At 43.8% G+C, this 27,424-nt stretch overlaps 5 protein-coding genes across 5 annotated transcripts; 3 read left to right on the top strand and 2 right to left on the bottom strand.

Annotated features, from left to right (window-relative positions):
* Positions 1-6,236: 6,236 nt before the first annotated feature.
* aamp (angio-associated, migratory cell protein) lies at positions 6,237-10,220 on the top strand. Its single transcript, XM_076095066.1, has 11 exons — positions 6,237-6,554; positions 7,035-7,163; positions 7,241-7,360; positions 7,449-7,588; positions 7,891-8,035; positions 8,142-8,225; positions 8,624-8,739; positions 8,845-8,939; positions 9,150-9,240; positions 9,331-9,485; positions 9,570-10,220. The coding sequence occupies exons 1-11, from the start codon at positions 6,464-6,466 to the stop codon at positions 9,643-9,645; spliced, it is 1,242 nt and encodes a 413-aa protein (XP_075951181.1). The 5' UTR covers positions 6,237-6,463; the 3' UTR covers positions 9,646-10,220.
* A 3,113-nt stretch (positions 10,221-13,333) lies between these two features.
* On the top strand, positions 13,334-15,232 carry gpbar1 (G protein-coupled bile acid receptor 1). The gene has a single exon (XM_076095091.1). It carries the CDS (start codon positions 13,582-13,584, stop codon positions 14,608-14,610), a length of 1,029 nt encoding a protein of 342 aa, XP_075951206.1. The 5' UTR covers positions 13,334-13,581; the 3' UTR covers positions 14,611-15,232.
* A 236-nt stretch (positions 15,233-15,468) lies between these two features.
* On the bottom strand, positions 15,469-18,585 carry LOC142952504 (keratin, type II cytoskeletal 8-like). Its single transcript, XM_076094255.1, has 9 exons — positions 18,424-18,585; positions 17,496-17,704; positions 17,237-17,297; positions 17,023-17,118; positions 16,747-16,911; positions 16,533-16,658; positions 16,230-16,450; positions 16,108-16,133; positions 15,469-15,975 (listed from the first exon to the last, which is right to left on the bottom strand). The coding sequence occupies exons 1-9, from the start codon at positions 18,583-18,585 to the stop codon at positions 15,794-15,796; spliced, it is 1,248 nt and encodes a 415-aa protein (XP_075950370.1). The 3' UTR covers positions 15,469-15,793.
* Positions 18,586-18,960: 375 nt separating this feature from the next.
* Positions 18,961-22,769, top strand: LOC142952930 (keratin, type I cytoskeletal 18-like). The gene is made up of 8 exons (XM_076094963.1): positions 18,961-19,341; positions 19,535-19,617; positions 19,743-19,899; positions 19,992-20,153; positions 20,250-20,375; positions 20,702-20,931; positions 21,091-21,125; positions 21,649-22,769. The coding sequence occupies exons 1-8, from the start codon at positions 18,961-18,963 to the stop codon at positions 21,834-21,836; spliced, it is 1,362 nt and encodes a 453-aa protein (XP_075951078.1). The 3' UTR covers positions 21,837-22,769.
* Positions 22,453-26,991, bottom strand: arpc2 (actin related protein 2/3 complex, subunit 2). The gene is made up of 10 exons (XM_076094964.1): positions 26,771-26,991; positions 25,917-25,951; positions 25,631-25,743; positions 24,850-24,895; positions 24,464-24,650; positions 24,238-24,331; positions 23,874-24,000; positions 23,685-23,785; positions 23,456-23,556; positions 22,453-22,915 (listed from the first exon to the last, which is right to left on the bottom strand). The coding sequence occupies exons 1-10, from the start codon at positions 26,842-26,844 to the stop codon at positions 22,894-22,896; spliced, it is 900 nt and encodes a 299-aa protein (XP_075951079.1). The 5' UTR covers positions 26,845-26,991; the 3' UTR covers positions 22,453-22,893.
* Between the last annotated feature and the right edge of the window lie 433 nt (positions 26,992-27,424).

Genomic DNA, 27,424 nt, shown 5'->3' with positions numbered 1-27,424 from the left:
TGTGTTATCTCTATAATAAAATATCTAAATACTCCTACATTATTCATGATTTGGGTGAGTTTATTATAACTTTATATCCATAATAACATCCCGATAATATACTTACACTGATAGTTAGTTTATGAGGTTACTTTACAGTAACCTAATAATACCATTGTGATCATTATAGCTTTAATATCCTTTTTTATAATCATAATAGGCACTTTGCGTATGTTTTAACCTATAGGTTTATCTACTGTGGTGTCATTATTACACTGCATGAATAGAAGTTGAAAAAAACGTTATAGATTATGGATTCATTGAAATCAATGTTAAGGGAAAGCTTGAGCAAATCAAGCTCATTCACGACACATTTTACATTGTGTTATTACAGCTTTTTTTGTTGTAATTTCCAACGCTAGAAAGCATTTTGCAACTTTACTAACCCTCCTTCCATTATTCAACACTTTCCATAACCAGTCGTGGCAAAATGAAAGAAACATTTTTATCCAATTCTGGCTCATTGCAACATGAAACGCCTTCCCCACTGCCTCCTCTATAATCCAATATGCTTTTATTTCCATTACTTTATATTTGATTTTGCATCTCAGCAGCCACCCACAGGCAAAACTGCCGCACCACTGCCTGGTTCAGCTGACTTGATTATTGTAATATGCTAACCAGCTTCTGCATAGGTTACATCTGCAGGCAGAGGAGGTGTTCTTCTAGTGCAGGAGGCAGCTCTGCTCTCATTGGTTCCTCTCATTCATACCTCCACAGACACATTTTGGATTTGATTCTGGTCCTGAATGGACTGAGCCGACCCACCAAAGAGTTGAACATGATTTAACTTCAAGGAGAATTATCACCATTATATTTTCAAACCCTCATCTAGGCACAAAGGTCAGGTGCTCTTGTATCATTTAAATATCCTTAGAATATGTATAGTATATATATCATTTCTTTCTTGTCTGATGTACCGCCGCAGCACCGTCAGACAAACTGAAGTACCACTTAGTCAGCACACTTCATGTTCCAATTGTGCTCATTTGAAGTGGTTTATTTAACACTATTCATTATATTAAAGAAGATATTGTTGCAATAACGTATTCACACTGTTGAACTGTTAAGATTTCGATCAGTTTGGTCAAGTTTGCACCTAATGCATCCAATTGTTTTCACTATTAATCCAATACTTTTTTAACAAGTTATTCATATATTTTAGTGTTATTTTCCTGTTTTTGTTCTTTTTATGTGCCTTGCGCTTCCTTTATTATCATCTTCTTACAAAACACTTGTTATTAAAAGACACTAAACAAATAAACTTGCCTCTCCTTCACCTGTTTATTCATCTAGGTCTCTAGTTTAACAATACTTGTTATTTTTAGCTCGTCCCAGCTCTGTGCGTGCATTTATTAATCAAAGTCGCTCCTCTTTTTTGAGTACAGGGGAGGCCAGCTGGGACAGCAGTATCCCTAGCAACAGAGGATTATTATTTCTGTGGATGAGATTCGGAGCATCGGTTACGTAAGGCGACTGGTCTTGGAGGCATCTCTGATGTTGTTGTGCTTGAGTAAGCTCTTTAGGGCTAAACCCTGTCTGCTTGCAGACCCTCTCCATCTGCATGTATGAAAACAAACATTAGATATTGTTATAATACATGTTTACATGCTGGACATCATATTCAACCAATCATAGAAAGGATGTTTGTGTTAATGAGGTGTTGCCAGTGTTAAATACAGTTTAATTAATGTTTGTGAGGACCTGCACAAAAAATCACACTTCCCTTAAGTAAAAAAAGTACTTAAATTAAATGAAAACTACCAGAAAATAAAATGCACTGAAAATATCTTAATTTTAATAATATTATATATACGCTAATAAATAACATGAGTTTGCACCTAGTAGCTCTGTGAGCTAAATGCTAACGGCACGCTAACATGCTCGCCATGACGGTGCTAACTTGCTGGTATTTAGCAACGATTACAGAGTTTTGGTTTAGCATGTTAGCATGCTAACATTTGCAAAATTAGCATTACATAAAGTAGCTAAATCTGCTTGTGAAGAGGTGGACAGAGCTACCATGGCTCTTTAAAATATGTGTTAATGTGACGATGTTTGTCGACTATGATTATTTACAGATAAAATGCAAACTGCTAAACAACTTACACAATCATAATCTGAAAGACATTCGTCATTTGCGACACAAAAGCACTAAGTTTAAACTTTTCTGTCAGGGAGCACAAATCTTTCTTGGTCATCTGCATTGTTTGTCGACGGGCTTTTGCTGACGCAGACGTGCATAAAACACTCAAATGTGTGTGTGTGTGTGTGTGTGTGTGTGTGTGTGTGTGTGTGTGTGTGTGCGTGTGTGTGTAGGTGTGTGTGTGTGTGTGTGAGCAGAGCAGTGATGTCAAAGCAGGGATTAGATTGGTTTATATTGCCCAGAGCAGCACATTTGCAATTCAGTGAACATCACACTCAGGTCGGCAAATCGCTGATCATGTTGGTTGAACTATTTTGCATCCAGGTGTGGATGTTGCACACCTGGATGAGACCTCTGGTTTGGAGCACGATGCCTTTAAAAAGTATCCGTACCAAAGAAGCTTACATGCCTCTGGTGAAAAAAACAAAACACAAATCCTGAGGGATGGATGTTCCAAAAATACTTCATGTTTTTCTGGCCGGTGGCTGGGAAAGGAGCAGCGATCTGGCTAGAAAGTCAACAGGCGAGCGTGTACGGCCTGCACAGACTGCCGCTCTGCCACCACAGCAGACACATCACACACAGGCTGTGGACCAGACCACTTGCAGAGCACACACAACTGGCTGTTAGTGGTTTTGAGAAGGGAAGCCGTCATCTCGCCCAACGCGGTCCCACATGAGTCAGATGCAGCGTGTGGACAAAGCAGGCCGACCTCAGCGCCATAAAGAAGATTTGCTTTGCCAGCGGAAGAAAGGAAACGCTTCCAAACATCTCGTAGTGCTTTTTTTTTTTTGACGGCGTGTAATGGGCCCTGTGCGACAGCAGCCTTCCGACATTAATTGATTGTGTGATGTGAGCTGAGGGCTTTTCTTGCATTCAAAAATGAGACGTAAAATCTTTCCAGGATGCCGTGAAACTTCAGCGTTTAAGAGAGAAAGAGGGCAAAGGGAGCCATAAAGAGTTCTTGTTAAAAAAAAAAAAAAGAAGAAGCAGAGTCAAGGCTTCTTACAGTCGAGCCAGTTAGTCTAAAACTTTCCATCAAAGCCTCGCTGAGCTGCATGGAGTAATTACCTCTCACACAGCAACAGCTCCCGGGCCTTATTACTGATACTGTTTGTGTGTGCATGCTTGAATGTGTGTGTGTGTGTGTAAAAGGCACACACACACACACACACACACACACACACACACACAAAAGTAGATGCATTGGCCTCCATGTCCTGGTCAGGCAGAGTGTGTGTTTCCATGTGTGTGTGTGTGTGCCTATAAAGTAACAGCGCCCCTTGAGTGTCCTGTTTTTCAGAGATAAACCAGCTTGCCGGAGTGATAAACCGAGAAATGTTTTTATGAAGGGGTCGCTGCTGGTCTCTGCTGTCCTGATGACGGCACAGAGAAAGCCCACCCAATGTGCTGCAAGTGAAAAGCATAAAAACCTCCAGTTTGCTGTGACACCCGAAGGCATCGATTCTCTCACCTTCAAATGTTTGAACGTGTCAGTGTTGTTGGAATCATACATTTGACTTATTTTCTGATGTTCAGATTCAAAAGAAGTACTCAGATATTTGACTTAAGTGCTGTAACGGCAATGTGAAAGTCCTGCATTCGTATCCTACACCTAAATACAGACGAATAATCGGCAAAATCTGTGATCCACATCATGTGGAAGATCTCACTAAAACCTCACAAGAGATGCTGATAACTAAGAAAAAAGAGAAACTGACTGAAAGAGGTGAAACAGCAATTCTTTTCAGCCAATGATTGCTGTTTTATTGGATGTCCTGGTTGCTGAGGGGACTGAATCACATGTTGTCTGAGGTCAAACCAGCTCATGATCTCTATTGCATATATGGTATTTCCTGTTTCTCCTCTGTATGTACAGTCTATGCTCCTGACTCGGATTAAACCTGCGGATCCAACTTTATCCAGTCGTGTAATCTTTCTTTGATGTGACCGGTCGAATTTGACTTTTGTGGACGTTTCTGGATTTTATTTATGAACCTCAGAGCTGCTAAGCCGAAAAGAGTCCCCTCGTCTGGGTTTTAATGCAGTGTCTCATGGTGGTCTAACTGCTTTCTTCATGGAAAAACAGTGACCGCTTGCCATGTTTCTGTATGAAAAAGAGTTTATTTAAAACATTTGTATTTGCATACAGTTTGTATCATCTGCTGATTGACATTCCCAAAGGAATCCAACAACGTTAGAGGCCTTTAAGTCATGTGAACAGGAGCTGAATGAAGTCCTCTGCCGGCTCGACGGCCAGAAGAAAACAAAAAGGCGATGAACTGTCGAAACAGATTGACGAAATAAAGCGGCTGTAACTTGTGTCGTCTAACTTTCCAGTGTTCCTCACAACCTGGCCGAGAGTTTATAAATCTCTCACTCACTGCAGATTGAAAACGTCATAATAATGTACACTCTGATGTTTCCACATCATGAGACGGTTGTATTTTTCCAGGGAAGGCTTAAAACTTGGGGGGGGGGGCTGGGCAGCCAGTAAAACTTATTTGGGCATGCAGCGGCTGAGCTCTGCCAGCAGCATATAGCAGGAGACATAAAACCCCAAAAACCTGAGGTAGACAAACTGTGTTAAGTGTTAAAATATCTCAGGCGATGGAGCTTTTGATGGAGCGATGAAGGAAGAGAGGGGGCCACTAATGTTAGTCCTGTGGTTTACTGCAGTCTTACATATACATACATCCAAACGTCAACTCAGAAAGAGGCGCTTGTCTTCTCGTTCCCCTTGCAGAGGGAGGTCAGAGGTCAAGATTCAAGCTGGTGGAAACCTGAGAATAAAAAAAAAAATGGTCCCTCTACTGCTTTGATTGCACTGACAGTTTCAGATAGATTTACACCCTAAAATATCTCTAAACAGTGTCGTCTGACTGTGCAGCTGCCAAAATCACAATGAGAGGAGCTTGATACTGTACCACAAGGTCCCCATGAAGAAAAATAAACCTGATTTTAAGCATTGATAACACAGAAATCTACACCTTTCTAATGTTTTGTCATAATGTTACTTGAGTTTAAAAATCCCACAACGCAATGCTTAATCTCTGCGCCGCTAATAACAGCCACGTAGATTACAGTTTTGTGTCACTGCACACATCAGTAATGGAGCATGATGAATCATGAGTATCAGTTCACTAGAGGGCCGCCGAGTGTTAATCATGGAGGGAATGAGAGAGAAGGACTTCTGTTCTGACTGAGAGGGACATATTATTCCAATCACACAATGAGGAACACTTCACGGGGCTATTTTAAGAGCGACTGTGTGGCCGAGAATTATTTTTTGCATGTAAAAGGACTTTTGCTTCCTGTTCCTATTTTTTCCGCTGAAAATACTCAAAAATAGGAACTATGTAAAACATATTTTCTGCATGATGCTGATCATGATACTGATGACAAACACAAGAAACAGAAATACAGTTATTGAAATCAGCTGGGGGCAAATTGGGTTTTGTGATGGTTGCACAAAAACTATGAAAATAATGGCTCTGTACATATTTGACGCTGGAAGTCTATGTCTGCCTAATTATTGATAGAAATAGAAAAGAAAAGATTGTTATTATTTGACAAATTGTTTGATATTTTTAGTATCTAATATGAATGCTATGATTTAAAAAAAACGTGTCTCTCTTTCTGAAAGCCAACACACACTCATATATATTATTTGTGTCACTTTGAGGTCAATATCTCTTTATTGAAATTGACTTTGACAGAAAACTATTCATAAAAAACAAGCAAAAATGAAATAATACTAGAAAAAACTAGCAGTTCATAGGTATTATTATGCTATCATGCTAAAGTCTCATCCAAAACGTAAAAAGACAGATTAGTTTAGTGTTAATGTTTATGTTTATGAGGAGAAATGACACAATAAGAGGTCGAAGCATCTTTATAAACCATCTCCAGGCTTTTAAACATCCTCCAAACTGGGTTAACAGTATTTTCTGAGCAGTATCACCAGTTTTGCACAGCACCGCCATCTTGTGGTCGCGGAGTTGAATGACGCTGAAGTTGTTGCGACCACGTCCAAAACGCGCGTCATCAACGCGCGTCTGTCTCTGAAGTCTCCGCAGCATGTGAAGATAACATGGGGAGGCAGTTCATTTGATATTTAACGACTGTTATATTGATATTCACATACAAAAGTGTAACCGTTAACCGATTCTGTCAGTGCTTAGCTAACAACGAGAGCCAGGTTAGCTACCGTTAGCTTTACTCGCGCGTGTTATACTGCTTTTCGGTTGTTTTGCTAGCTTTTAGCCCGCTAAGAGCATGGACAACATGCAGGAAAATACGATTGATCTCTACGGAGATGAGGAAATCATTGAAGTCATCGACCTAAACGAGATGGAGCCTGATCCCGGTTGGTTGAAAACTGTTTACAACTCTACTGCAAGTCACTTTTGGCAGCATGCTTACTGTGGCCACACCTGTGTCAGGGTAGAGATTTGTTTTGGACGAACGTTAGCATCAAATATCAACCAAACTGAACTTTCTGACAGAAGTTTGAGGGCCTAGCTCAGGATTTGTGGGGCTTTATTTCAGCCGAAGGGCCCTTTAATGATGACCTTCTGTATAATGTTATATATCACACCACTGTTACTTTATCAGCACCACTCACTTTATTTTATTGGTCTCTAAATGCTCTTGTATGGTATCTATTCTCTTAGTTTATGTACCTTTTGTTATTTACCCTGTTTCTATACTTATATATATATATATTATTATTATTATTATTATTATTATTATTTTTTTTTTTTTTTAAATGATGTCTTTGTACTGCTACAGTAACTGAATTTCAATAACCTTAAAGTTGAATTTTCTCTCTTTCCCTCTCGCCAAGATGATTTGGCTGATGACTTGGATGACGTCGACTTTGAAGACGCTCCAGACGATGACGAAGGCTGGGAAACCGACAACGAGATGGAAGAGGACCAAGACGACAGCGAGCTCACCTTCTCCAAACACACCGGTAGCACCTCGCCTTGATTTCACGCATCAGCAGGCAGATCCAGTGTGTTCAACTTTTAAATGGCTTTCTTTGTCCAGGCTCCGTGTTCTGCGTGAGTTTGGATCCCGTGACAAACAGCATGGCTGTAACGGGAGGGGAGGACGATAAGGCCTACGTGTGGAGGGTGAGCAACGGAGAAGTTCTGTTGGAGTGCACCGGTGAGTGTCGGAGGCCGACTGAAGGCTGCGCTAGAAGATCCAAGCTGCGTGTACAGAAGCAGTCATTTTTCCCCTGTTGTTTCCACAGGTCACAAAGACTCTGTGACGTGCGCCGTGTTCAGCCACGACTCCTCCATGGTGGCTACCGGCGACATGAGCGGCATGATTAAAGTCTGGAAAGTAGAAACCAAAGAGGAGGTCTGGTCCTTCGAAGTGGGTGATCTGGAGGTGAGGAGGGAAAGAGTGCAATCCAATAATAGGCTTCTGCATCAGCAGTAGTGTCTGTTTAGTTTGTGCATCTGTAAGCACTTGTGAAAAGTATTTTTATGTGGGCTGAAGGAATTTATGAGCAAGTAAGAGGGGATGACCGCTCAGGCTGAGAACTTGTGGAGGAAGTGAAGGATCAGACATTCTCCAATCTTGCCCTTTAGATCTGCTCTTTGGCTACCAGTAGCAAACTGCAGCGGGAAATAATCTGTGTCTAACGCAGCTGTTATGTTGTGGCTGTCTTTACCCGGCTTCCTCCTCAGTGGTTGGAGTGGCATCCCTGCGCTCCAGTGCTGCTGGCGGGCACAGACGACGGCAACGTGTGGATGTGGAAGATCCCTTCAGGAGACTGCAAAACCTTCCAGAGTTCTGCATGCCAGGCCACCAGCGGCAAAGTCCTCCCCGATGGTGAGAGATGTCGAAAATACATGACACAAATTCACCCACAGAAATAATCTGGAGACATCCTCAGAAGTCTTGGTGTGAAAATACTGAATTGTGAAAATGTCCCCAGGTAAACGGGCCGTGGTGGGTTATGAGGATGGAACGGTACGCGTGTGGGATCTGAAGCAGGGAAACGCCGCCCACGTCATTAAAGGTGAGTCTGGCAGCTCAACATGTAGTTTCATCCTGCTGTTTTCCTACATTTAAGGTTTTTAGTAGATTTGCGTTATCTAGATGAGAGCGTGTTAGAGGAAGGAGGTGACCGTGCCGCTCCAGCCCCGATGGGAAAGTCAGTCTGGCATTTATTGTGATGATGAGAAAAGAGTTAAAAGAGGTCATTGCTTCATGGAAAACAACAGTAAATACAAGCCAATATGGGAAACTCTAAAAGTATCGGCCGTTGATCAACTGCAGAGTTACAGCCCAATAAAACTCTGTTATATAAGACGCTAAAAATAGTCCGTGATCCACAACACAGACCGTATCTGAGCTTCTCATCAAGAATCTTTGTGAAAGATCCGTAAATGGATTTGGTTTTGTCTCGTTCGACAGGTCAGGACGGACACAAGGGGGCGCTCACCTGCCTGGCGTGTAACAAGGACGGCTCTCTGGTGCTGACCGGTTCCGTGGACGGTTTTGCCAAACTCGTCAACACCGCCACAGGCAAAGTGGGTGTCCGGAAAGATGGAGGAGGAAGCTGACACATTGTCCCGATGCCGTTTTTATAAGTGCTCTAACCTCGGTGTGTTGGTTGTGTCGCTTGCCGTGTGAAGGTGGTCGGAGCGTTCTCGCTGGAGAGCGGCAAAGCCAAAGGGCCGACGGAGGAGACGGAATCCAACTCTGTCGAGTCTGTGGGATTCTGCAACATGTGAGTTGTGAAGTCGTTGAGTCGACATTAAACTGCAGAAAGTTTCCATGTAGGCTCACCAGGTGAATCCAGGTGCCACGATTTAATCATTTTCACTTCATACACAGTAAATGTGTGTTTTCTGGTTAGTTCCAACATCTCAAATTTCTCAAACTCAAGCTTGCTGCTTATTAAATGCTCAAACGTTTCGTCTCTCTCGTCCTTTCCCAGCCTGCCTCTCGTTGCTGTGGCGTACCTGGACGGGACTCTGGCCATATACGACCTCGCCACGCAGGTCCTGAGGCACAGGTGCTATCACGAGGTACCACGCGGCACAACCTTTTGTTCAGTTTAGCGCACAGAGAAGCAGAAGAAGAACTGTCTGTTTATATTCCTGTCCGTGGTCCTCCAGGCTGGCATCGTTCACCTGCAGTGGGAGGAGTCTTCTTCTGTGGTGTCCACCTGCTGCTTAGATGGAGCGCTGCGCCTGTGGGACGCCCGTTCTGGTGGCATCGTGTCCGAGTACCGCGGCCACACTGCCGAGATCCTCAACTTCACCATCAACAGGTGCGACTTTGCTTTCTCATTATTTCTACGCCGTCTTTTTTTGTTTCTTCAATCGCTAAATTCATTGTTCTTTTTCTCCTCCAGGGAGGCGTCTCTCGCAGTAACCGTGTCAGGAGACAACCAGGCGAAGGTCTTCTGCCTCCAGAGACCCGACCGGTAAAGAGAGCAGCAGGAAGATCGGAGGAAATCCAGCAGAGACATTTCATGAACGGACTTTTTGTTCTCTTAACGCTCGAGAACATGCTTCCCCTCCCCCTCAGGATTTTAACATGTGTGGTCTCGCCATCGTATATATCTGACCTGCTTTAGTGGGATCGTAGCATCCAAACGATCATTTGTCCTGTTTTCATCAGGACTTTAAGATAATTCAAGAAAGAGAAAGAAAGAAAGAGTTTTTGATTTTGTCTAAACAGAAGTTTAAAACAAGCTGTTGCTCATTATTTTCTTAAGTACGCTCTTGTGCAAGAATCTGAGACACTAAACTAAACAGGAAAAGAGTCAACGAGAGATTCATTACAGTGGCCGGTGCCTTTGACATCCCTTTTAATGTTCCTTTGGTCTTAGTCAGAAGTTGTTCCATAATTGTTTTTTGTCCTAGTTTACTCACTAAGGGGGTACACACACACACACACACATATATGTGTGTGTGTGGTCTTCCAGCTCTCGGACACATTGTTCAGGAATTATCTCGCCAAGTTTGTGATGTAAATACAACACAATAAATGATTGACTTTCTTCAGGGCTAATGGCTACCTGCACCTCTTGTAACTCTTCATCTGATAAAATAGTTTATACTCGTGTGTGTGTGTGTGTGTGTCAGCTGAGATAAGATGAAGCAGTGAGTTCATACTCGAGGAGGAAACGTTTTGTGGGTCCCGGTGACTTGTGGAGTGGCTGAGAAAGCGTCTCTTGTTTAGACTCTGGTTTGATTCACTTTTAACCCTGATCGGTTTTATCCATCTTATCCGATATGAGTAAACGGAGGAGTTGAGTCAGTCTGCAGACGACAGGACCCTTAAGGAAGTTTCCCAAAAACCACAGCCGAGAGACGATTCAAGGTAGAGGATTAAAAATGAGAAGCTGGTGAGCACAGTCACAGTGGATGACTGTGATTTAGAAAAGACCAAATGCGTAACACCCTGTCTTTAATACCAAATTAAGATTCTTATCATTTAATAGATCAGGTTATGTTTAGCCCACGGTGACCCGCTACCACACAAATACTATTAGGAGCTTCATTAAGTCATTACTCCTGTTGAACGCCACATTTATCTTCCTGTCCTCCCACTGCAACGACAAACATACAGAATGTTTCTTATGCTCACTGAGATAAACTTTAAAATAAACCAACCAGCGCTCAAACGTTTTAAAAGTCTTGTTTCAAGGCCAAAAGCGGCTCTGCCCGTTGAACTCTATTGTTCTGTTATTTTCCTCCTCTCCCGCCGGCTGTAAGTCACGATGAGGGAAAAACAACCGTCAGTCGGTATCCTGCGCACAAGTGCTTCTTCCTTGTACCTAGATCCTCATTGTGTGTGTCCAAATGTGCATGTGTCCATGCATAACTCACCCAGACGGGGGGGCCGTAAAACACGCGCACACACACGCGGTTGTGTGATTCGCGAAGGTGTTGCATGTTTTATTGTATGTATTTCTGCACTATAGGTTGCAGAAAGTCATTTAGTGACCAGAGGGGCGTTCACTGGCAGCAGGATATTTTCCTCATCTGTCACAGCGGTGTGTTTGGCCTCAAAGGTCAGCCTGCTGTGAAGACAAAAGGCGAGGAGTGGCCCAGAGGATTATCACCTCCAGACCCCCACAGGGACCGAAAGCCCGATCTATTAAATTGCAGCTCATATTGCTGCCGAACAAAGAGACCGGTGCTGGTGCCAAGGTAAACATGTCTGCAGGAAGAGGACCCGTTCAAATCTGTTTCACAAAAACTCACAATAATTGATTTAAAATATTGGGGATTCAGGTAAGATATATTTGTGTATCTTTCTGGAAAATAAACTGCAAAAAGGCCACATTTTTAGCTGGGAATGTCAGGAATTCAATACCCTGAAAGAAACGAAGTGTAAGCAATTAAAGCAGGTACTTCTTTATTAATATAAAGCAAAAACCGTACATATTTAAGTTCCAGGACCCTTCCAGTGTCGTCTGGAGCAAGGAAGTGGTGCCACATTTTAGCTAACGTCAGTAGAGGACCTTTACTTAGTCATTTGTGATGTTTCCACTGTGTATGAAGCATACAGATTAGATCACTGGTGTACTGTTGAAGAGGATCCGGTGTTCTCGGAAAGCCAAGGCGCTCCATCTTCTCCTTCTGTAATGTGAAGATGTTTCATGTCCAGCGTGTCCTCCCTGCGTAGTGTCTTCTCAGACATCTCTGTTTAAAACCACTATCTGACGGGAGCTCGTCCATCTCGACTATCAGTGAAGGAGTCTTCCATGCCTGGCTAAGAAAGCAGGTCGCCGCCCGGGCCTTCCATCCAACACTGTGTTTAAATATGAGACGCGTGTGACAGCTGTTATGAATTCAGACGTACACACTGTTGTATGTATATGTTTAGGTCAGTAAAGGGCCAAGTAAAGGCAGCGAAATACATCTTTAACCGACTCGGAGTATGTTGTGGACTCATTTTTACAGAGTGTTGAAAGAATAAGCAGTAGAACTGCTGCCACCTCCTCCTTCAGTGTGCACTTCCCCTTTAAAGTCTCTGAGAGGAACAGACTTAGGCTGCTCTCTCTGTCTCCCTTGTAGTTTGTGGTGAGGCTGCCGTGGCTGACTTGACTGAAAGGATTATTAAACTTAAGAAGAAGAAGAAGAAGCTCCTGTCGTTTATGTGGAATCTTCTGCTTGTGGATGTGACATGCAGGGGAACCGGGTCGAGGTTATCAGGATTGTGATAAGAAACTGTTATTTATTTGCATTTCCTTTGCCAAAGGATACATGACTGGACCATTCATCCAAAAAAAAAGGTAAAAGTTATCATAAGTCATCCTTTGAAACGGATCATTATATATTTCTGGTGATTTATTTGAAGTAGTATATTTTCTACTCTTTTAAAACCACTTTCTACATTATTGCAGGACTACAAAATATTTGAACTTTTTTTATTGAGAGGCACTTTTTTGTTTCTTTGGGAAAATAGTTGGCTCCTTTTGAAAACGCCTTTAAAACACATTTCGGGGGGGAAAAAAACATTAAATTAAAGCCAATAGCATTAAAGCAGTAATTTAAGTAAAACCAATTTCTTTCTGTGTATTCACCTCTTAAAGGCTCTTTAAAAGCTGTATTTGTTGAAACTGTCACATGACTTTGATACCATAAAATTCACTTTATTGAGCTGTTTAGCAAATGGTATGTTATATATGTGGACATTAGAAATACTGGCATTTTGCAATATGTATTTGTAAGATCGTAATCATATATAATGCTCGCTTCTGCACGTTAACAGCTGTTGCACAGTTGCAAACCCGGCATAATAAAGTCTATTCATAAAACGTATGGACAAATAAAAACGATGTGTAATATATGGTTTATTGTAGTTCAATGTGAGAATGTCGCTTGACCATAAACTGACTTGTTTCCTAAAGTCAAACTTGTTAAATGATCTCCGGGACATAGAGCGGACACAAAGCGGGGTGTAACTCCAGAGTCCCAGCTCATGAATTATTGAATGACAGCGGACTCGAATCCATTAACACGTGCTCTTATCTCGGCTGTCAGCTAACAAAGAGGTTAAATTAGTTTCACTGATTAAGAGATGACAGTGGGGTTTTTTCTCACTCTTTATTCCCAATGAGAGGTCACTTTGTTTAACTGTGAGATCGTAGCTTTCACTGACTTAAATTGGCTTTCAAGAGGTTTCCATAACTTAATCTTCTCGAATAGAGAATACCTTTTCTGAGTTTATTGTACTCTCTTTTCTGGTTTTGCATTTCCTCTGAAAGTTTCACTTGCTGTGATGGAACATGTCAGCTCGTTGGGCCTCCACTGCTACTCTATCAATGCGTCTCCTTCCCTGCAGGGTAGCTGTGCCTTGATGGGAGCAGAACCAGGCTGCAAAGGAGAGGAAGTGTGCAGAGTTCACACATGATGGACCGCAACGACTCCCACGCTCTGCTCTCCGGGGAGCAGCTCATCTATGCCATCACCGTACCGCTGTCGACCTCCATCATCCTGGCCAATCTCGTCATCATGTTGGGCATCGCCTGGAACCGCCAGCTCCACGACACGCCCAACTACTTCTTCTTCAGCCTCTTGGTGGCGGACTTGTGCACGGGCGTGGCGCTGCCCTTCATACCGCTCATGGGTCTGAACCGGGAGTTGAGTTTGAGCTCCTGCCTGGTGGTGCACGTTTTCCCAAACTTCCTCTTCCTGGCGTTCCTGTTCAACCTGGTGATGGTCCACTACGAGCGCTACATTTGCATCGTCGACCCTTTGCATTACAATAACTTGTGGATGCATCGCAGCTTCCCCCTGGCGTTGCTTGTGGTTTGGGCCCCGCCACTTCTGTACGCATCCCTGCCTGCTTTCGGGTGGAATAACTGGACAGGGCCGGATTGGAACAACTGTGCAAGTAGCCAAAATATAACACCACTTTCAAACTGTTCGCCAAACAAAACCACGTGCTGCTCGTACAGGCGAGTGTTCCCCAATGCTTTTATCTTCTTGGAGGTGTATGGACTCGTCCTTCCTGCCATACTAGCCATCGCTGGCATGACCGGTCGTGTGTTATGGATCACCCGAGGCCAGATGAAGGACATTTGTCGCCTCCATCGTTCGGTGGAGCGGGGAAGTCAGGCCTCGGACCGCGAGCAGAGGCTGAACCTGCGCTACGTTCGCTGCCTGGTGGCCGTGTCGCTGACCTTTCTCGCGTGCTGGGTGCCCTACCTCATTTACATGCACGTGTGCATCGTGTTCCTGATCAGCGACACCAAGCGGAGCTCCAGCACTCACATCGTGCTGTCGTGCAGCGGCATCGGAAGCATGGCGGTGGTGCCGCTGGTGCTCGGCCTCTCGAACAGGCAGTACACAGAACCTGCGTGCAAGCTTCTCCGGAAGCTCAGAGACAGATGGAGGCGAAGGATGCAGGGGTCGGAGGAGGAGGTGGCAGTCTGAGAAAGTAGTGACGAAGACCACGTGTGCAAACTAAAGTTGGAAATGAGTTCCCAGTTTTTGGCATTTTTAGATAAACTGTTACAGGAAGCTTAAATACTGTAAAAGCAAGCTTCAGAGAAACGCCTGCTGCGTCCAAATACTTCCATTCGAAGACCAAAAGTTATATTTGTCGGTAAAATCCATTCAGGGGGAATTAGATTTTTATTTGAGACTTGATTAAACACAGAATACATGCCCTGCTTTTTGTTTCCCCAATCAAAGTACGTTTTTTTTAGCCGTGTTTGTACAGTATGTGGGTGGAAAGGAGACTTTAATCCAATTAAAGAGCAAACAAGGTCCGACTGTTATGGGGACATGAGGAGGGATGGGATATCATCATGGGGTCAGGGTACACCGTCACTGTGTCGTTTGTATGTGTTGCCGTGTTCTAGCATGTTTTTCCACATCGGAATATTGTGCACGTAAGACCGAGGAGAACCAGGAGAGGAAGAGGAGGAGGAGGAGGAGGAAAATGAAGATGAGACGAGACTGTCGGGCTTTTTAGCGACTGTACTCTTGCAGCTTTATTTATTAATTGTATTCAACTGTAAATATCGAAGAGTAAACTTTGGATGCCCTCTGATTTCCTTGTGATCATTTGGACATGTTTGAGGTATAAAGCAGAAGGAAAAGATATTTCAAGCATGCAGAACCCCCCCCCCCCCTGAATTCTAGGAAGCATTATCTTTGTGAGAACAGAAACACTCCCTTTAACCAACCTGCTCGAAGCCACAAGATAATTATTTTATTGTTCACTTCATTGAGAAACCTTTACACTGTTAGATATTATTTTCCACATTCCACAAAGACAAAATCGTATTCAGCGCACAAAGGCATGAGAGATCACCTGCAAGAAACACACTGATGGTGCCAGGAACATTTGCAAAGGCAAACAAAGATAAGAAAAGATATTTCTTTTTAAAACACAGCTTGGCATAAACAAAATGTCTCCCAACTTCTACGAAAAATCCTTCCACCGGCCAAGAAGCTATTGTTAGACAGCACACAGAGGTAGCATGAGGATTGTTGCATTTAAAAGCCACTTTCATGATGATTCCTGAAGAGTTTATTTCAATATTTAATTCACATTTTTGCAGATTTACTGTAATGCTGCAGACACAGAGGCGTGAGGGGACAGTGCCGGTCAATCTTCGGCGTAATGGGAGCTTTCGGACACGACTCGGCCTTCCTCCACCTCCACCCGGATCAGCAGGCGTTTCTTGGAGGCCGGGTACACTGCCGGTATCAGGGTACCGGCCGGGACAACGGCGGGTTCTGGGGCTCGTGGCTTCTCTAGCAGGTGTTGCTTCAGTGGCAGGTGAACATCTGCGTGCGAGTAAGGACTTGGATTGGTTGGTTTGCTTTTTAGAAATCTGAGCGAAAGAGAGGTTTGATTTTAGCGGCACGCAAAACATGAATCAGTCATGAGAAGGTTGATATGCATGAAATGGTTCTCACCTCCGTTGCGCATGAGGTGGTACATTCTTCACAGAGAGGAGAGACAGAGACAGTTGTTAGTCCAAGCATCAAACGCATGGCGGTACATGTGACAACGAACAGCAACGTGCTCTCACACATACCTCTGCTCCTCGCCTTCCAGCAGCTTGCGGTAGGTGGCGATCTCGATGTCCAGGGCCAGCTTCAGGTTCATCAGCTTTTGGTGTTGGTGGATCTGTCCGGCCAAGTCTTGCTTGGTCCGCCTCAAGGCCTCCTCCAGCTGGGCGATGTCCTCCCGAGCCCTCTCCAGGTTGTTGTCGCCTTCTGTCCTCATGTCAATGATGTCCTTCTTCAGGGACTCTTCCTAACATAAGACACAGAGTGTAAAGAGAACATCGGCGGCTGAACTGGTGAACTCTGGGAGTGTTTATCTGTGTGATCACAACCTTCCTTTGGAGAGCCTCCAGGTCCCCGTTGATTCTCTGGGTGTGGCGCACCAGGTCTGAGATGTCCCTCTTTAAATCACGCACATCCTTCTCACGCCGTCCTGCAGTTAAGACCATGGCATCCATCTAAGGGGTGGGGGAGATGGCACATCTTCACCGAGTCTGTTTGTAACTGTACAGGGCTGGTTCAAGAAACAATCTTCCTCTTCCTCACCTTTTTCTGGTTCCAGTGCTCGGCTTCGTCCCTGGTGCGGGCGGCCATGTTGGCATACTGATTCTTGACCCCCTCGATGATCTTGTCCATGTCCAGAGACCGTTTGCTGTCGTCATGGAGGACCACTGTCTCGTTTTGGACGAGTGACTCCAGCTCCTTGATCTCCTGCAAGGGGGCAGACACGGATACCAGGTTGTAGCTTGATAGCACAGAGAGCGATATGTAACAAAACAAAAGGGTGAACAATAAAAAAAACACAATAAGCCATGTATTTACCTCATCATAGCCAACCCTGAGGAAGTCCAGTTTCCCCATCAGGTCCTCCAGCTCCAGAACCAGATCTACTGTCTCCAAGTGACCGCCATCTACGTCCTGTTAGACACATACACATTAAACACATGCATGTGATTAAATACAGGGCAGACACTATTTCCAAAATATCAGATTGCCGGAGGTTGAATAAATAAGCAGCGTAAAAAACAGACAGGACCTTTTTCTTGATGATAAACTCACTCTCCAGTTCAGCTTTCTTCACAAACTCCTCCTCATACCTGAAACCAATAAAAAGGGTGAAAAGTGAGTTTGTTCCAATAATGACATATTCGAGTCCTCTGGATTTATACTGTGTTTGCAGCTGTGGAAAACAGGGACATGATTTCCCTTCGCTTAACATATTCTCATCCAAATAAGGACATACTGAAAGCTGAAGGGGGTCTAGTGTGTCTAAACACTGGCCGTGACCGACTGACCTCTTCTTGTTGTGGTCCACCTCCTCCTGGTTCTGGAGCAGCTCCGCCTGCAGTTTTTCTTGGTCGTTGAGCAACTTCTCGATCTGCTGCTCCATCTCGTTCTCCAGCTGCTTGACGATGTCGTCAACTTTGCCCTCATAGTCCCCCTGGTCCTTGAGGATCTTCCGCTTCTTGTCAAGCTTTTTGTTCTCATCCTCCAGGTGTTTCACCTAAGACAGAGACACACATAAACTATGTGGATTATCTTCTACAGAACACATTTAGAAGTCTGTTTTTTATATTATTTATATATTTCAGGTTATGTTGACAGACTGATGACCCTAACAGAATTCAGATTTAAAGTTATATCATTATCCACAAGGTGGCGTCCTACATGCACCTCCAACATTGTCATGAAGATAAGCGAGCAAAAGGAGACACTTTTCATGGCCTCCGGTTACATAAATAGCTAATTACAGCAGACAGAGGCTGCTATAATATAATATATTATATATATATATATATATCAGTCATGCTCCCGGATTGGAAACAGGTTTTTACAAATGTTATAACCTCAACAAAGGCTTGTTGTTCATTTGTTGTTTAATGAAGTATTGCTCTGCTTGTAGGACTCATTGGGACATTTTGCGTTGGTTTAATGAGTGGATGAAATAGCAAACGAACACAACTGACAAAAGGAATTATTAATTCATAAAAACATGAAAAATGCACAAACATATTGAATAGATTAAATATTTTACTATTATAGCCCACCAAAAAACAACATCAAAAAGAGAGAACAACGCCCTGTTCTTTATATGTATATTGTTTAATATATAATATAATACATAACGTCATTATTTAGTTATAGGCTAACCTTTTTACTGATAAATAAACTATAAGTAGCCCAATTAATTAATTACATTTTTTTTTAAATTAATTTACGCACCTTGTCAATCAACTGGATGAACTTGTCGTTGAGTCCAACCATGGCGTCCTTCTCCCTGCATTTGCCCGACGGGTCGATCTTATTGTCGGTCGAGGAGCTTTTCACCGGTCCCTTGATGCCGGGGGAGTAGGACTGGCTGCTGTAATCTCTCGGTTTAGACATTTCGAAGTTTGTAACAGCGAGATGAAACCCAGAAGTTGAACAGGTGAGCTGTGAAGGCACCTGCAGCCTCACCTGCTTTTAAGGTCGACAAGAATCACCCATCACCTCCCCAAATTCTGCATGCGTCCAATCAAGAGAGGACAAGTGCAGAAAAACAGTGAGAAAATAAAAAAAATCAACATGAAATACTTGAATTTGGAGTCTGAACCAGTTTGTCCAGGAGTGGTGCTGGGCACCGGGAGCCAATGGTATAGGTAGGGGCGGATGCATGCGTAAAAACCAGGTATAAAACCTACCTGTCTCCATCACATCCATCATGACTCTCCAGTCAGAAGCGCTCTCTGTCGTTCAGCTCCCTCTCATCCAGCAGCAATCATGCCTTCAAACACCGCTGCCAGCATGTTCGGTGGAGCAGGGGGAAGGGGCTCCAGGGCGTCCGTGGCGAGCCTGGAGGGGCTGCGCAATATGCTGCGCAACAACGAGACGGACAGAGACTCCGCTGCCGTCGCTCGGGCAACTTCTGCCAAGCCTCCAGCTGCGGCCGCGCCCGTGGCCCCCGTGGCCCCCGCGGACGACAAGCAGACACTGCGGGGTCTGAACGACCGGCTGTCGGACTACCTGGGCAGGGTGAGGCACCTGGAGAAGGAGAACGACGACATGGAGAAAGAGATTGATGGGATTTTGGCCAAGAGGAAGACACCTGAGGGGCGCGACTGGGATGAGGTTGAGAAACCCCTGGATAATCTCAAGAAGCAGGTTGGTCATCAGGTTTCATTCTCACTTTATTTCTTAGTACAAAAATATGAAATTATTTTTATTTCATGCTGAGCACATTTTTCCTTCTCGCGTTCATGCTTCCTCTCATGAAATATGACAAACTGCATTACATATTTAAGGCTGAATCAAATTATATCCAAATAACGATATTACTATGCATTCATCTTCATAGATCAAAGACATCACCATGGACAACGCCAAGCTGCTGCTCCACATTGAAAACACCAAACTGGTTGCTGAAGACTTCAACAAAAAGTGAATCTCATGCTACTTTTTAGTTTTGGAAAAAATTGGCTCAGGAAATAAAGTTCAGTAATCTTAATTTGTTTTCATCGGTGGTTTGAGTGGATCATTGTTGGTTCCTCCCCCTTTGTATGCAGGCTGGACGAGGAGGAAAAGGCAGAGAAAGAATTAGAAAAAGACCTGGAGGACCTGAAGAAGACCATTGAGGATACCAAGCTGAACCAAACGCAGACGCAGAAAGAGATCGATCTGGTGAAGGAGGAGCTCACTCGTCTCGAGCAGGAACACAAAGAGGTGAGAATTGAGACAGAAACAATTCAAGAATGTGTCACAAAAGTGCATCCGTGTGAAATCTGACGGCAAACTTGTAACTGTGGCTCTTGCAGGAGGTGGATGTCCTGCGTGAGAAGATCAAGGACTCCGAGGTGAAGGTGGAGATGAAGTCTCAGAGCTCCAACTTGGGTGGCGTTGTCAACAAGATCCGCTTCCAGTACGAGAAACTAGCCCAGAAGAACCGGAAGGACACCGAGGAGTGGTACCAGAGCGAGGTACGTTACCTAGACGTAGTTTACTTCTTCTCTTTCTCTCTTCAGTCCATCTCCTCTGTTCATCTCACCACTTTCATCTCATTTTTCCCTCTCCAGTTTGAAAACATCAAGGTGGTGGAGGCCCAGAATAACGAGGACTTGCACTCTGGAAAGTCAGAGCTCAAGGAACTGCTCCAACAGAGGACATTTCTGGAAATTAAGATCCAGAGTTTTCAAAGCAAGGTAACCACACACACACACAAGTCTATTCAGAAGTTTGGAGACGCCATTTTTTCGCCTTTCAATACACCAGTCAGATCAAAGTCGGAATGATGGGTGTCAGTCTACCTGACGTCTTCACAAGCATACCTGGCTGCCCTGTCATTACCATGAAAACCTGCTACTTTAAGACAGACAAACTCTTCATCCGTCTCACTGCCACCTGGATCTGCCCTTGCATAGCAAAACAAATGCTCCAGAGAAGTCACGGGGAACTATTCGTTTAACGTCTGGCCTCCTCGGTCTGATATCTAATGGCTAAAAAAAATCACTTCATGTCTTCCTTTCAGATCCACAATCTGGAGGAGGCCCTGGATAGCTCCAAAGTGGAGTACGGCCAGTGCCTGGGGCCCCTCAACCAGGTGATACTGCACCTGGAGGCGGAGCTGAGGGAGGTGAGGGCACAGGTGGAGCGCCACGTCGAAAACAACAAGAATCTGCTGTGTGTGAAGATGAAGCTGGAGGCGGAAATGGATAACTACCAGCAACTGATGCAGAGCATAACTCCCGACCCTGAAAGGTGAGGACGGTGGCGGCTCAGAAATACTGCACGATGGTTGCATGACGTCAGAGCTTTAGATGCATCCTATTGGCTACAGGAAATAGGCAACAGCACAAACACACAAAAGTAAGGTGCACCTACTCGTTAGCATACTTATCCTACTTTTTCCCCTGACAGCTTGGAGGTTTCTTCAGAAGATGCGGTGCAGCGCGGTAAGTTCTGGACTATGTGAAGTAAAATCACAAAGACTCCAGCATGTCCGTGTACTGACCTGATGGAAAAGTGTATCTCTATTAACAAGAATTACTGACTGACATGCTTTCTAGTTGGCTTCTTTCACACCCGGAACGATAACTTTAAATGATCAGGATTCGACCGCCTGTCTGTAGATTTGAAAGAGCTGGAAAGGTGTGAACAATACCTCAAATCTAACCCTCACATCACCTCTTGAAGACATCATTTGGGGAAACATGCTTATTTGCATCCTTGCAAAAAAAAAAAGATATCGATCTTCTCATTCTGAGCCAGAAAGCAAACAAGCGTGTCAAACCATTCCTTGAAAGCGTCTTGTTTCACTTAACTACATGCGATCACACACTAGATTCTAACACTACACTGGGATCAAAAGAAAGAAAGAAAATCTAATTTCTTTGTCCTGTGTTCACTTGACTCTCTGGTAGAATCGCACACAGATTAAAGGAAAGCTGAACACGTTGATGTTTTCTTTTTTTCCAGACCAGCGAAAGCCTGACGGTAAGGTGCCCGAGCAGCAGGAAGAGGTGAAAGAAGAAGCCCCTGAGAAGCAAGAAAGCTCCCCATCTGACAAATGCACTCCCCCCAAAGCCCCTGAAGCAGATCAACCCCCTAAAGTGGAGGAAGGAGAACAAGGTTGCTGTCAACAATGCACCAAGGAAGAAGAATAAACTCAAGACCAAAAATGAGAAAGATTCATCCTCTTCTTCCTCCTCCTCCTCCTCCGAGAATGAAGATGAAAAGCCCAAGGAAGCGGATAAGGTGGCCAAAGCCTGATCCTAAAAAGCTTTGCTGTCACTCAGCCAACTTTCATATCAAACTGTTTGCTAACCTGTGAAGTTCCTGTGAGGCTGCCCGTAAATAAATGTTTGATTTCAAAAGAAAGTCGCCGCGCTCATTTTGTTGCCATTGTTTTTTTTTTTATACTTCATACAATATACTTTATTAATCACAGAGTGCAGTGATACTTTTGCATGAATGTGGATTGTGTACTTACTGTAATTATATGAATACGCCAACTGAACAGATTATGACTTCCATGTGAAGAAATGTAGAAAGAAACAAATATATATACTGAAGAAATCAGCCAAAATGCCACTGGCAGGTGAAAACCTAACATCCCCTAAATGTCATCCATATTTATTAGTTTATTTCAATAGTTTTGTTATAAAAGATACTTCACTATATCTTAAAAGCCTTTAAAACCAAAGTTTAGCATTTCCAATATACAGGTTAATCTACAAATATACTTATTTTCTTAGGAGAGGAGGAAAGGACAGCAGAAGGTTCTTGTCGTAAGTGATTTATTTTATTTTTTCAGATGACAATGGTACAGACGAAATGAGAGCACAGAGAGGGAGGGAGGGGGGGGGGTGAAATCATCCAACACATGGATATATCTCACGGTGAAGGTTGAGGGGCAAGCAAGAGTACCAAATGGAGTAAAAGATATCGTATCAAAAATGTCAATTTTTTTTCATATATATATTTATATAGGGCTAATAATTCTCTTTTAACTATGCAAAGCAGGGAATGCCCGTGTTTCCATTTATCTTGAGCCAACATTATTATTCATTTAAAAAAGAAAAAAAAAAAAAAGAAAAGAGGAAGGACTGGACATGTATTTGGGGGCTGGAGGAGTCCTGTCCGATGTGGTGTTGAGTCTCAGTGGAGCGCGTCTGGGCTTGTCCACACGGGGATCAGATTTCTCTGGTGGGGGGGGCGGCCTCAGCGGGAGAACGTTTTTCCACTGAAAAACAAAAACAAGGACACATAAGGATATCGTCTTCCCTGGTACTGCACACAGACTTCAACAAACCTGATAGTCCTGATAGTCAAACGTAGAACTGACGGAATAAGTATTTCTTAGCCGATAACATCTTTTTCTATCTTCGAAAGACGGAATTCACGGGAAATGTTTCTTCCTCTTCAAAACACGATTGTTTCAGTTACACGTTAACCACGGAACAAAGACTCTCTTTGTTCTGACACTTTATATTTCGCAATTACTTTAAAGGATACAACTGTTTGGAGGTTTTAGGAAAGCAGAGAGCTGTAAAGATTCCTCCCTGACTCACTTCAAACGCTGCAAAAAGTGTGTCGGCAAACACAGTCACACCTCAAATACACACAAAGTCACCGATGGAAAAAGGAAGGAATGGACAAATAAAACCTGTTAAATAAGACAACAGTTGGATAAAAACCACGAACACAGAATCATGACACTGCGTCTCATGATTAGACGAGCTGAACCTGAATGTGAGCGGTGGGGTAGAGAGAGGCTACGTACGAGATGGTCTTCATCTCCTTCTTCTCGGCGTCGGGGCGAGCGCGGTTCAGCACCTTCAGGAACTCGGACGTCTTGGCCCTCATGCGTGTGTGGATGTAGGCCTTTGGGAGGAAAGGACATTGTCATCACACAAACAAAGTTCTGTTATCGAACACAAACATGCACGTAGAGATTTCTATTTGTACGTGTCAACCATGCAGACTCCCCCGCTCTCTGGGGCAAAACTGACCTTGGAGCACTTTATGTGGTAGTGCAGGTAGTCCCTGAAGGTGTGGATGAGGTTGATGGTGTTGTCTCTGGCGTTGATATTGGTGTGACGCGGGAACAGGACTGAAAACGTCCAATCGGTGTCAATACATCGGACGAGTAGATAAGTAGTTACAGTCGTGCAGCTGTAAGCCAATGCTTGCGTACTGACCAAAGGTGATGTATCCAATGTTGTCCCCGACAGCGGCGTCCGTGTCCTTCAGCTCCAGCGGGGGCTCCCTGTGGCTGAACAGCACCTGGGGGGCCGTGTGGCTGGCTCGCCGACCCTCTTTGAACTCCTACACACAAGTAAGTCGACCGCACTCTCTAATTAATTCCATTAATATAAATATTATGAAATGAAAATGTTTTAGCTCGACAGCTAAAGAAGGAAATCTGTTCGGCTCTCGAGATGAGCTTGTTAGCTACTTAGCTTATTGCGTTAGCTCCAGGTCGGCCAGCGCTAACGTGACGCTAGGCATTATAACGGCCTTTAAATCGGCTCGCTGACTTCACGTACATATGGCCTCACGCACCTGCATGAAAACTTTGCCGATGATGACGTCGTCGTCGTCTTTGAACACCGTGCTGAACACAACCGTCACTCTGTCTTTCTTGGCCTCCAGATACCTGAGAAGAAAAAAAAAAAAACACATCAAGAGGTTTAAAAGCTTAAAAATTAAACTAAAGAACGTGTCAATCCACAACTCCTAATACATCTGGGTGTATTCATGTCACACAAATATCTGAATTTGCATTTACATGGACTCGTCCTCTCTGTAGTGGACCACGGCCCTCTGCTCGCCCTCTTTGCCCTCTTCCTGGAACTTGAAGTACTTCTCGAACACGGAGGCGAAGCAGTTCCTCTTGAGCATACCCGCCTGGTGGACAATATCGTCTTTATTGGCCGGTAGCGCGTCCAGATCGTAGAGGAGGGACACGTTGTAGGCTGGCAGGAAACAGAGCGATGAGGATTAAAGATGGTATAAAATGTCTTGTTGCTAGCACAGTACTTTTCATTTTCAAGTGAGCTACCACACACTAACAAATACTGGTAAAAAAAAATGATAGAAATGAGGAACAAAGTGGCTATGTGGAAGTTAGTCGTCTATAAAAATCTCAAGCAATCGGTAACTTTGTGAGCTTACCCTCCTCTGGTGCAACCAGGAAACTCCCATAGACCCTCTTGAGCAGCTGTAATTAAAAACAACTGTTATTTTCATCCCGCTTCTCTAAAACACAGAAATGCAAATCCATCTCAGGTATTGGCAATGGAGCAGCGAAGGTCAACAAAAGACAGCTGAGGGAAACGCAGCAGTGTGGACCCTCCACCTAACCCTAAGCAGCAAGGCCAAACACGTCCAATGAAGAAGAGGTAGGAATGTGTGAGACTGCTTTCTAAATAGACTCTTCACAGGCAGGGTAACTGAACCATTCACGTATCCCCCTGCTCTTCAGCTTTAGGGAACAAGGAGGGAAGTTGTTGGCCGGCAGCAAAGAGATTCACACACACACACACGCACACACACACAGCTGTTCGCAGTCAGCATTTCCTCGCCTGGGGTGAGTCACACAAACTCACTTCCTGTTTCTACCAGAAGCCTCTGCAGCTGCTTTCTTCCTTACATGGCAACAGAGCCCTTGTGGTGGAGGAGTGTAGGGGTGGGTGTGTGTGTGTGTGTGTGTGTGTGAGAGAGCAGATAGCAATCATGACATCATACTGTTTTTAAAAAAATACTTTATCAGCTCAAAATTGACACCAACACCTGTTAGAAATCAAGCTAATCAGTGTTCATATAATGAAGTAACCCGTCACACATTATTTTAACTTTTAAAACTCAGGTTTAGGACCTAAAAGACAAGAATATTTCAGCTTCTGACATACGATATGATCTACGTTATGTTGCTCCCTGGTTTCGTGTGTCGTACCTCGTCCGCCCCGTGCTCCTGCAGCTCCTTGTAGAACTTCAGGGAGATGCTGACCATCACTTTGGTCTTCTCCCCGTTGGGGTTGGAGATGTGGTACAAGACGCCATCGAAGTCTGCGGCAGAGATGAACATTAAACATTAATGTGGGGGAGAACTCTTAATCTTTTCCCTGACACTTTGTGCCATCTAGCAGCGATTACTGGCAAGGCTGAGCATGTGCAACAGGTTGATTGCATAATAGGTTATTATTGTTTATGTATAGTTATCTTATGCCACATAATCTCACCTGCAAACGTCACATCGACGGCCTCTGGTTTGGTTCTGCAAGGAGAACATTTTAATTAGGAGACGCATGAGGTATAAAGAGACACAAATAATTACAAAATAATTCATAAAATAATTCAGAGTCACTATTTCAGCATTTCTGAGAAGTCTTTGAGCTCTGATTTCAAGTCAGTGTTTACTGATATGAATTTTCTGTCCAAAATCTTTGGAAAAACACACCGTAAACATTAATATTTCAGCAGGATTTTCTAATAATTCACTTTGACAATATATATAAATATTTAACCAGCAAAACACTATTGAGGGGCTGCAACTACAACGCGTAATAAATGGACATTTGTAAAGGTGGATGCTGCAGCAGCTTGTCCAAAACTGCATGCTCCTAGAAGCTCTGCACACGGCTCAAGACTTGACTCGGCTTGACTATAAGAATGCGGAAGCTGGACAGACAGAGAGAGGCGATGGTTGGCTAACAAGTAGCCGCTAACTGGTACTAAAAGAGCTGTGGAAATATATATTTGGCCTTTTATTGAGTGGAAACAACAATCAATACAACAGCAGCAGCCCTGTGTTGTTACACTGATGGTTCATGGTTAATGACGTCACCGGATATGTTTTTTTGGCATAATGAAGACACACCCCAGTTTCGGGCAAACTACTCACGGCGGTTCATCAAAATAATCCACATTTTCAACGACAAAACACGACTAACTAGGTGACGTGTTCAAAAAGCTGCAAACGGTGATCAACGGCCTCTGAAACCCCTCCCGCCCCCATTGCTTCATTGAATGCAGCCATCAGAAGCTAGCTGACGTTAGCATGCAATGCTAGCCAGGTGTAACAATGATTTCTCACCCGTTGGATGCGCCGTCGAACTTCAACGACAGCGTCTCTTCTATGATGCGGTTGTTGATTTCTAACAGGATCATCGCAGCGGACGCCGGTGTCGAGGAAAAAAGGGGGGGATGATCGGTGCTATTTGGTGGGATTAACCTCTTTGTGTCAAATTCTGCAAAATTTTCCCTGCCTTGACAGATCAGACCGCTTCCGCCTAGGCTCCTTCCGCCTGTCGCTTCCGCGTATTTTACACTCAGGACCCCAAAAGATAAGGGGGCACACAATGTTGCCTGTATAAAAAAAATCGTTACGACGATATTGTTCATTTGTGGCAAAGAAACGGGTCTGTCGCTGATTGAATGAACGACGGAGATTAGCTATTTACGTGTGATCAGTTTTGCATTAAACAAATGTCCAAATATACAAAGTATGCAAAACAAACAAATACATATTCTTTATATAAATCACAATTATCTATCATTAATCACCCTATCCATTGAAGGTATCTATTATTGACTAAAGTATCCTAATTATTTACAACATGCCTTACAGAGACGCTCTATCCAGATAGACAAAATAATAATGACATTATCTACATCATTTTGTTATTGTAATAAAGCTTATCTCAACAGTATTGAATTTACCATTTCAGTCATCTCTTCTTGTGAAACC

The sequence above is a fragment of the Anarhichas minor genome, unplaced genomic scaffold (genome assembly GCF_050575085.1).
Source record: "Anarhichas minor isolate MPS153535 unplaced genomic scaffold, ASM5057508v1 ptg000018l, whole genome shotgun sequence".
Classification (NCBI taxonomy): domain Eukaryota; kingdom Metazoa; phylum Chordata; class Actinopteri; order Perciformes; family Anarhichadidae; genus Anarhichas; species Anarhichas minor.
Note: the sequence above shows the minus strand (reverse complement) of the source record. Positions and strands in the feature narration are given on the sequence as shown.

What these genes read in the sequence shown, in the direction of transcription:
- aamp (XM_076095066.1), top strand. Translation starts at nt 6,464, where the DNA reads ATGGACAACATGCAGGAAAATACGATTGATCTCTACGGAGATGAGGAA. An exon ending in CACCTTCTCCAAACACACCG is followed by an intron (nt 7,164 to 7,240) that starts GTAGCACCTCGC and finishes TTCTTTGTCCAG; the next exon opens with GCTCCGTGTTCTGCGTGAGT. An exon ending in TCGAAGTGGGTGATCTGGAG is followed by an intron (nt 7,589 to 7,890) that starts GTGAGGAGGGAA and finishes CTTCCTCCTCAG; the next exon opens with TGGTTGGAGTGGCATCCCTG.
- LOC142952930 (XM_076094963.1), top strand. Translation starts at nt 18,961, where the DNA reads ATGCCTTCAAACACCGCTGCCAGCATGTTCGGTGGAGCAGGGGGAAGG. An exon ending in GCTGAAGACTTCAACAAAAA is followed by an intron (nt 19,618 to 19,742) that starts GTGAATCTCATG and finishes CTTTGTATGCAG; the next exon opens with GCTGGACGAGGAGGAAAAGG. An exon ending in TCCAGAGTTTTCAAAGCAAG is followed by an intron (nt 20,376 to 20,701) that starts GTAACCACACAC and finishes TCTTCCTTTCAG; the next exon opens with ATCCACAATCTGGAGGAGGC.
- LOC142952504 (XM_076094255.1), bottom strand. Translation starts at nt 18,585, where the DNA reads ATGTCTAAACCGAGAGATTACAGCAGCCAGTCCTACTCCCCCGGCATC. An exon ending in AGTTTATCATCAAGAAAAAG is followed by an intron (nt 17,119 to 17,236) that starts GTCCTGTCTGTT and finishes TGTGTCTAACAG; the next exon opens with GACGTAGATGGCGGTCACTT. An exon ending in AGCACTGGAACCAGAAAAAG is followed by an intron (nt 16,659 to 16,746) that starts GTGAGGAAGAGG and finishes CCCACCCCTTAG; the next exon opens with ATGGATGCCATGGTCTTAAC.
- arpc2 (XM_076094964.1), bottom strand. Translation starts at nt 26,844, where the DNA reads ATGATCCTGTTAGAAATCAACAACCGCATCATAGAAGAGACGCTGTCG. An exon ending in AGGAGCACGGGGCGGACGAG is followed by an intron (nt 24,896 to 25,630) that starts GTACGACACACG and finishes TTTTAATTACAG; the next exon opens with CTGCTCAAGAGGGTCTATGG. An exon ending in TACAGAGAGGACGAGTCCAT is followed by an intron (nt 24,332 to 24,463) that starts GTAAATGCAAAT and finishes TTTTCTTCTCAG; the next exon opens with GTATCTGGAGGCCAAGAAAG.
- gpbar1 (XM_076095091.1), top strand. Translation starts at nt 13,582, where the DNA reads ATGATGGACCGCAACGACTCCCACGCTCTGCTCTCCGGGGAGCAGCTC.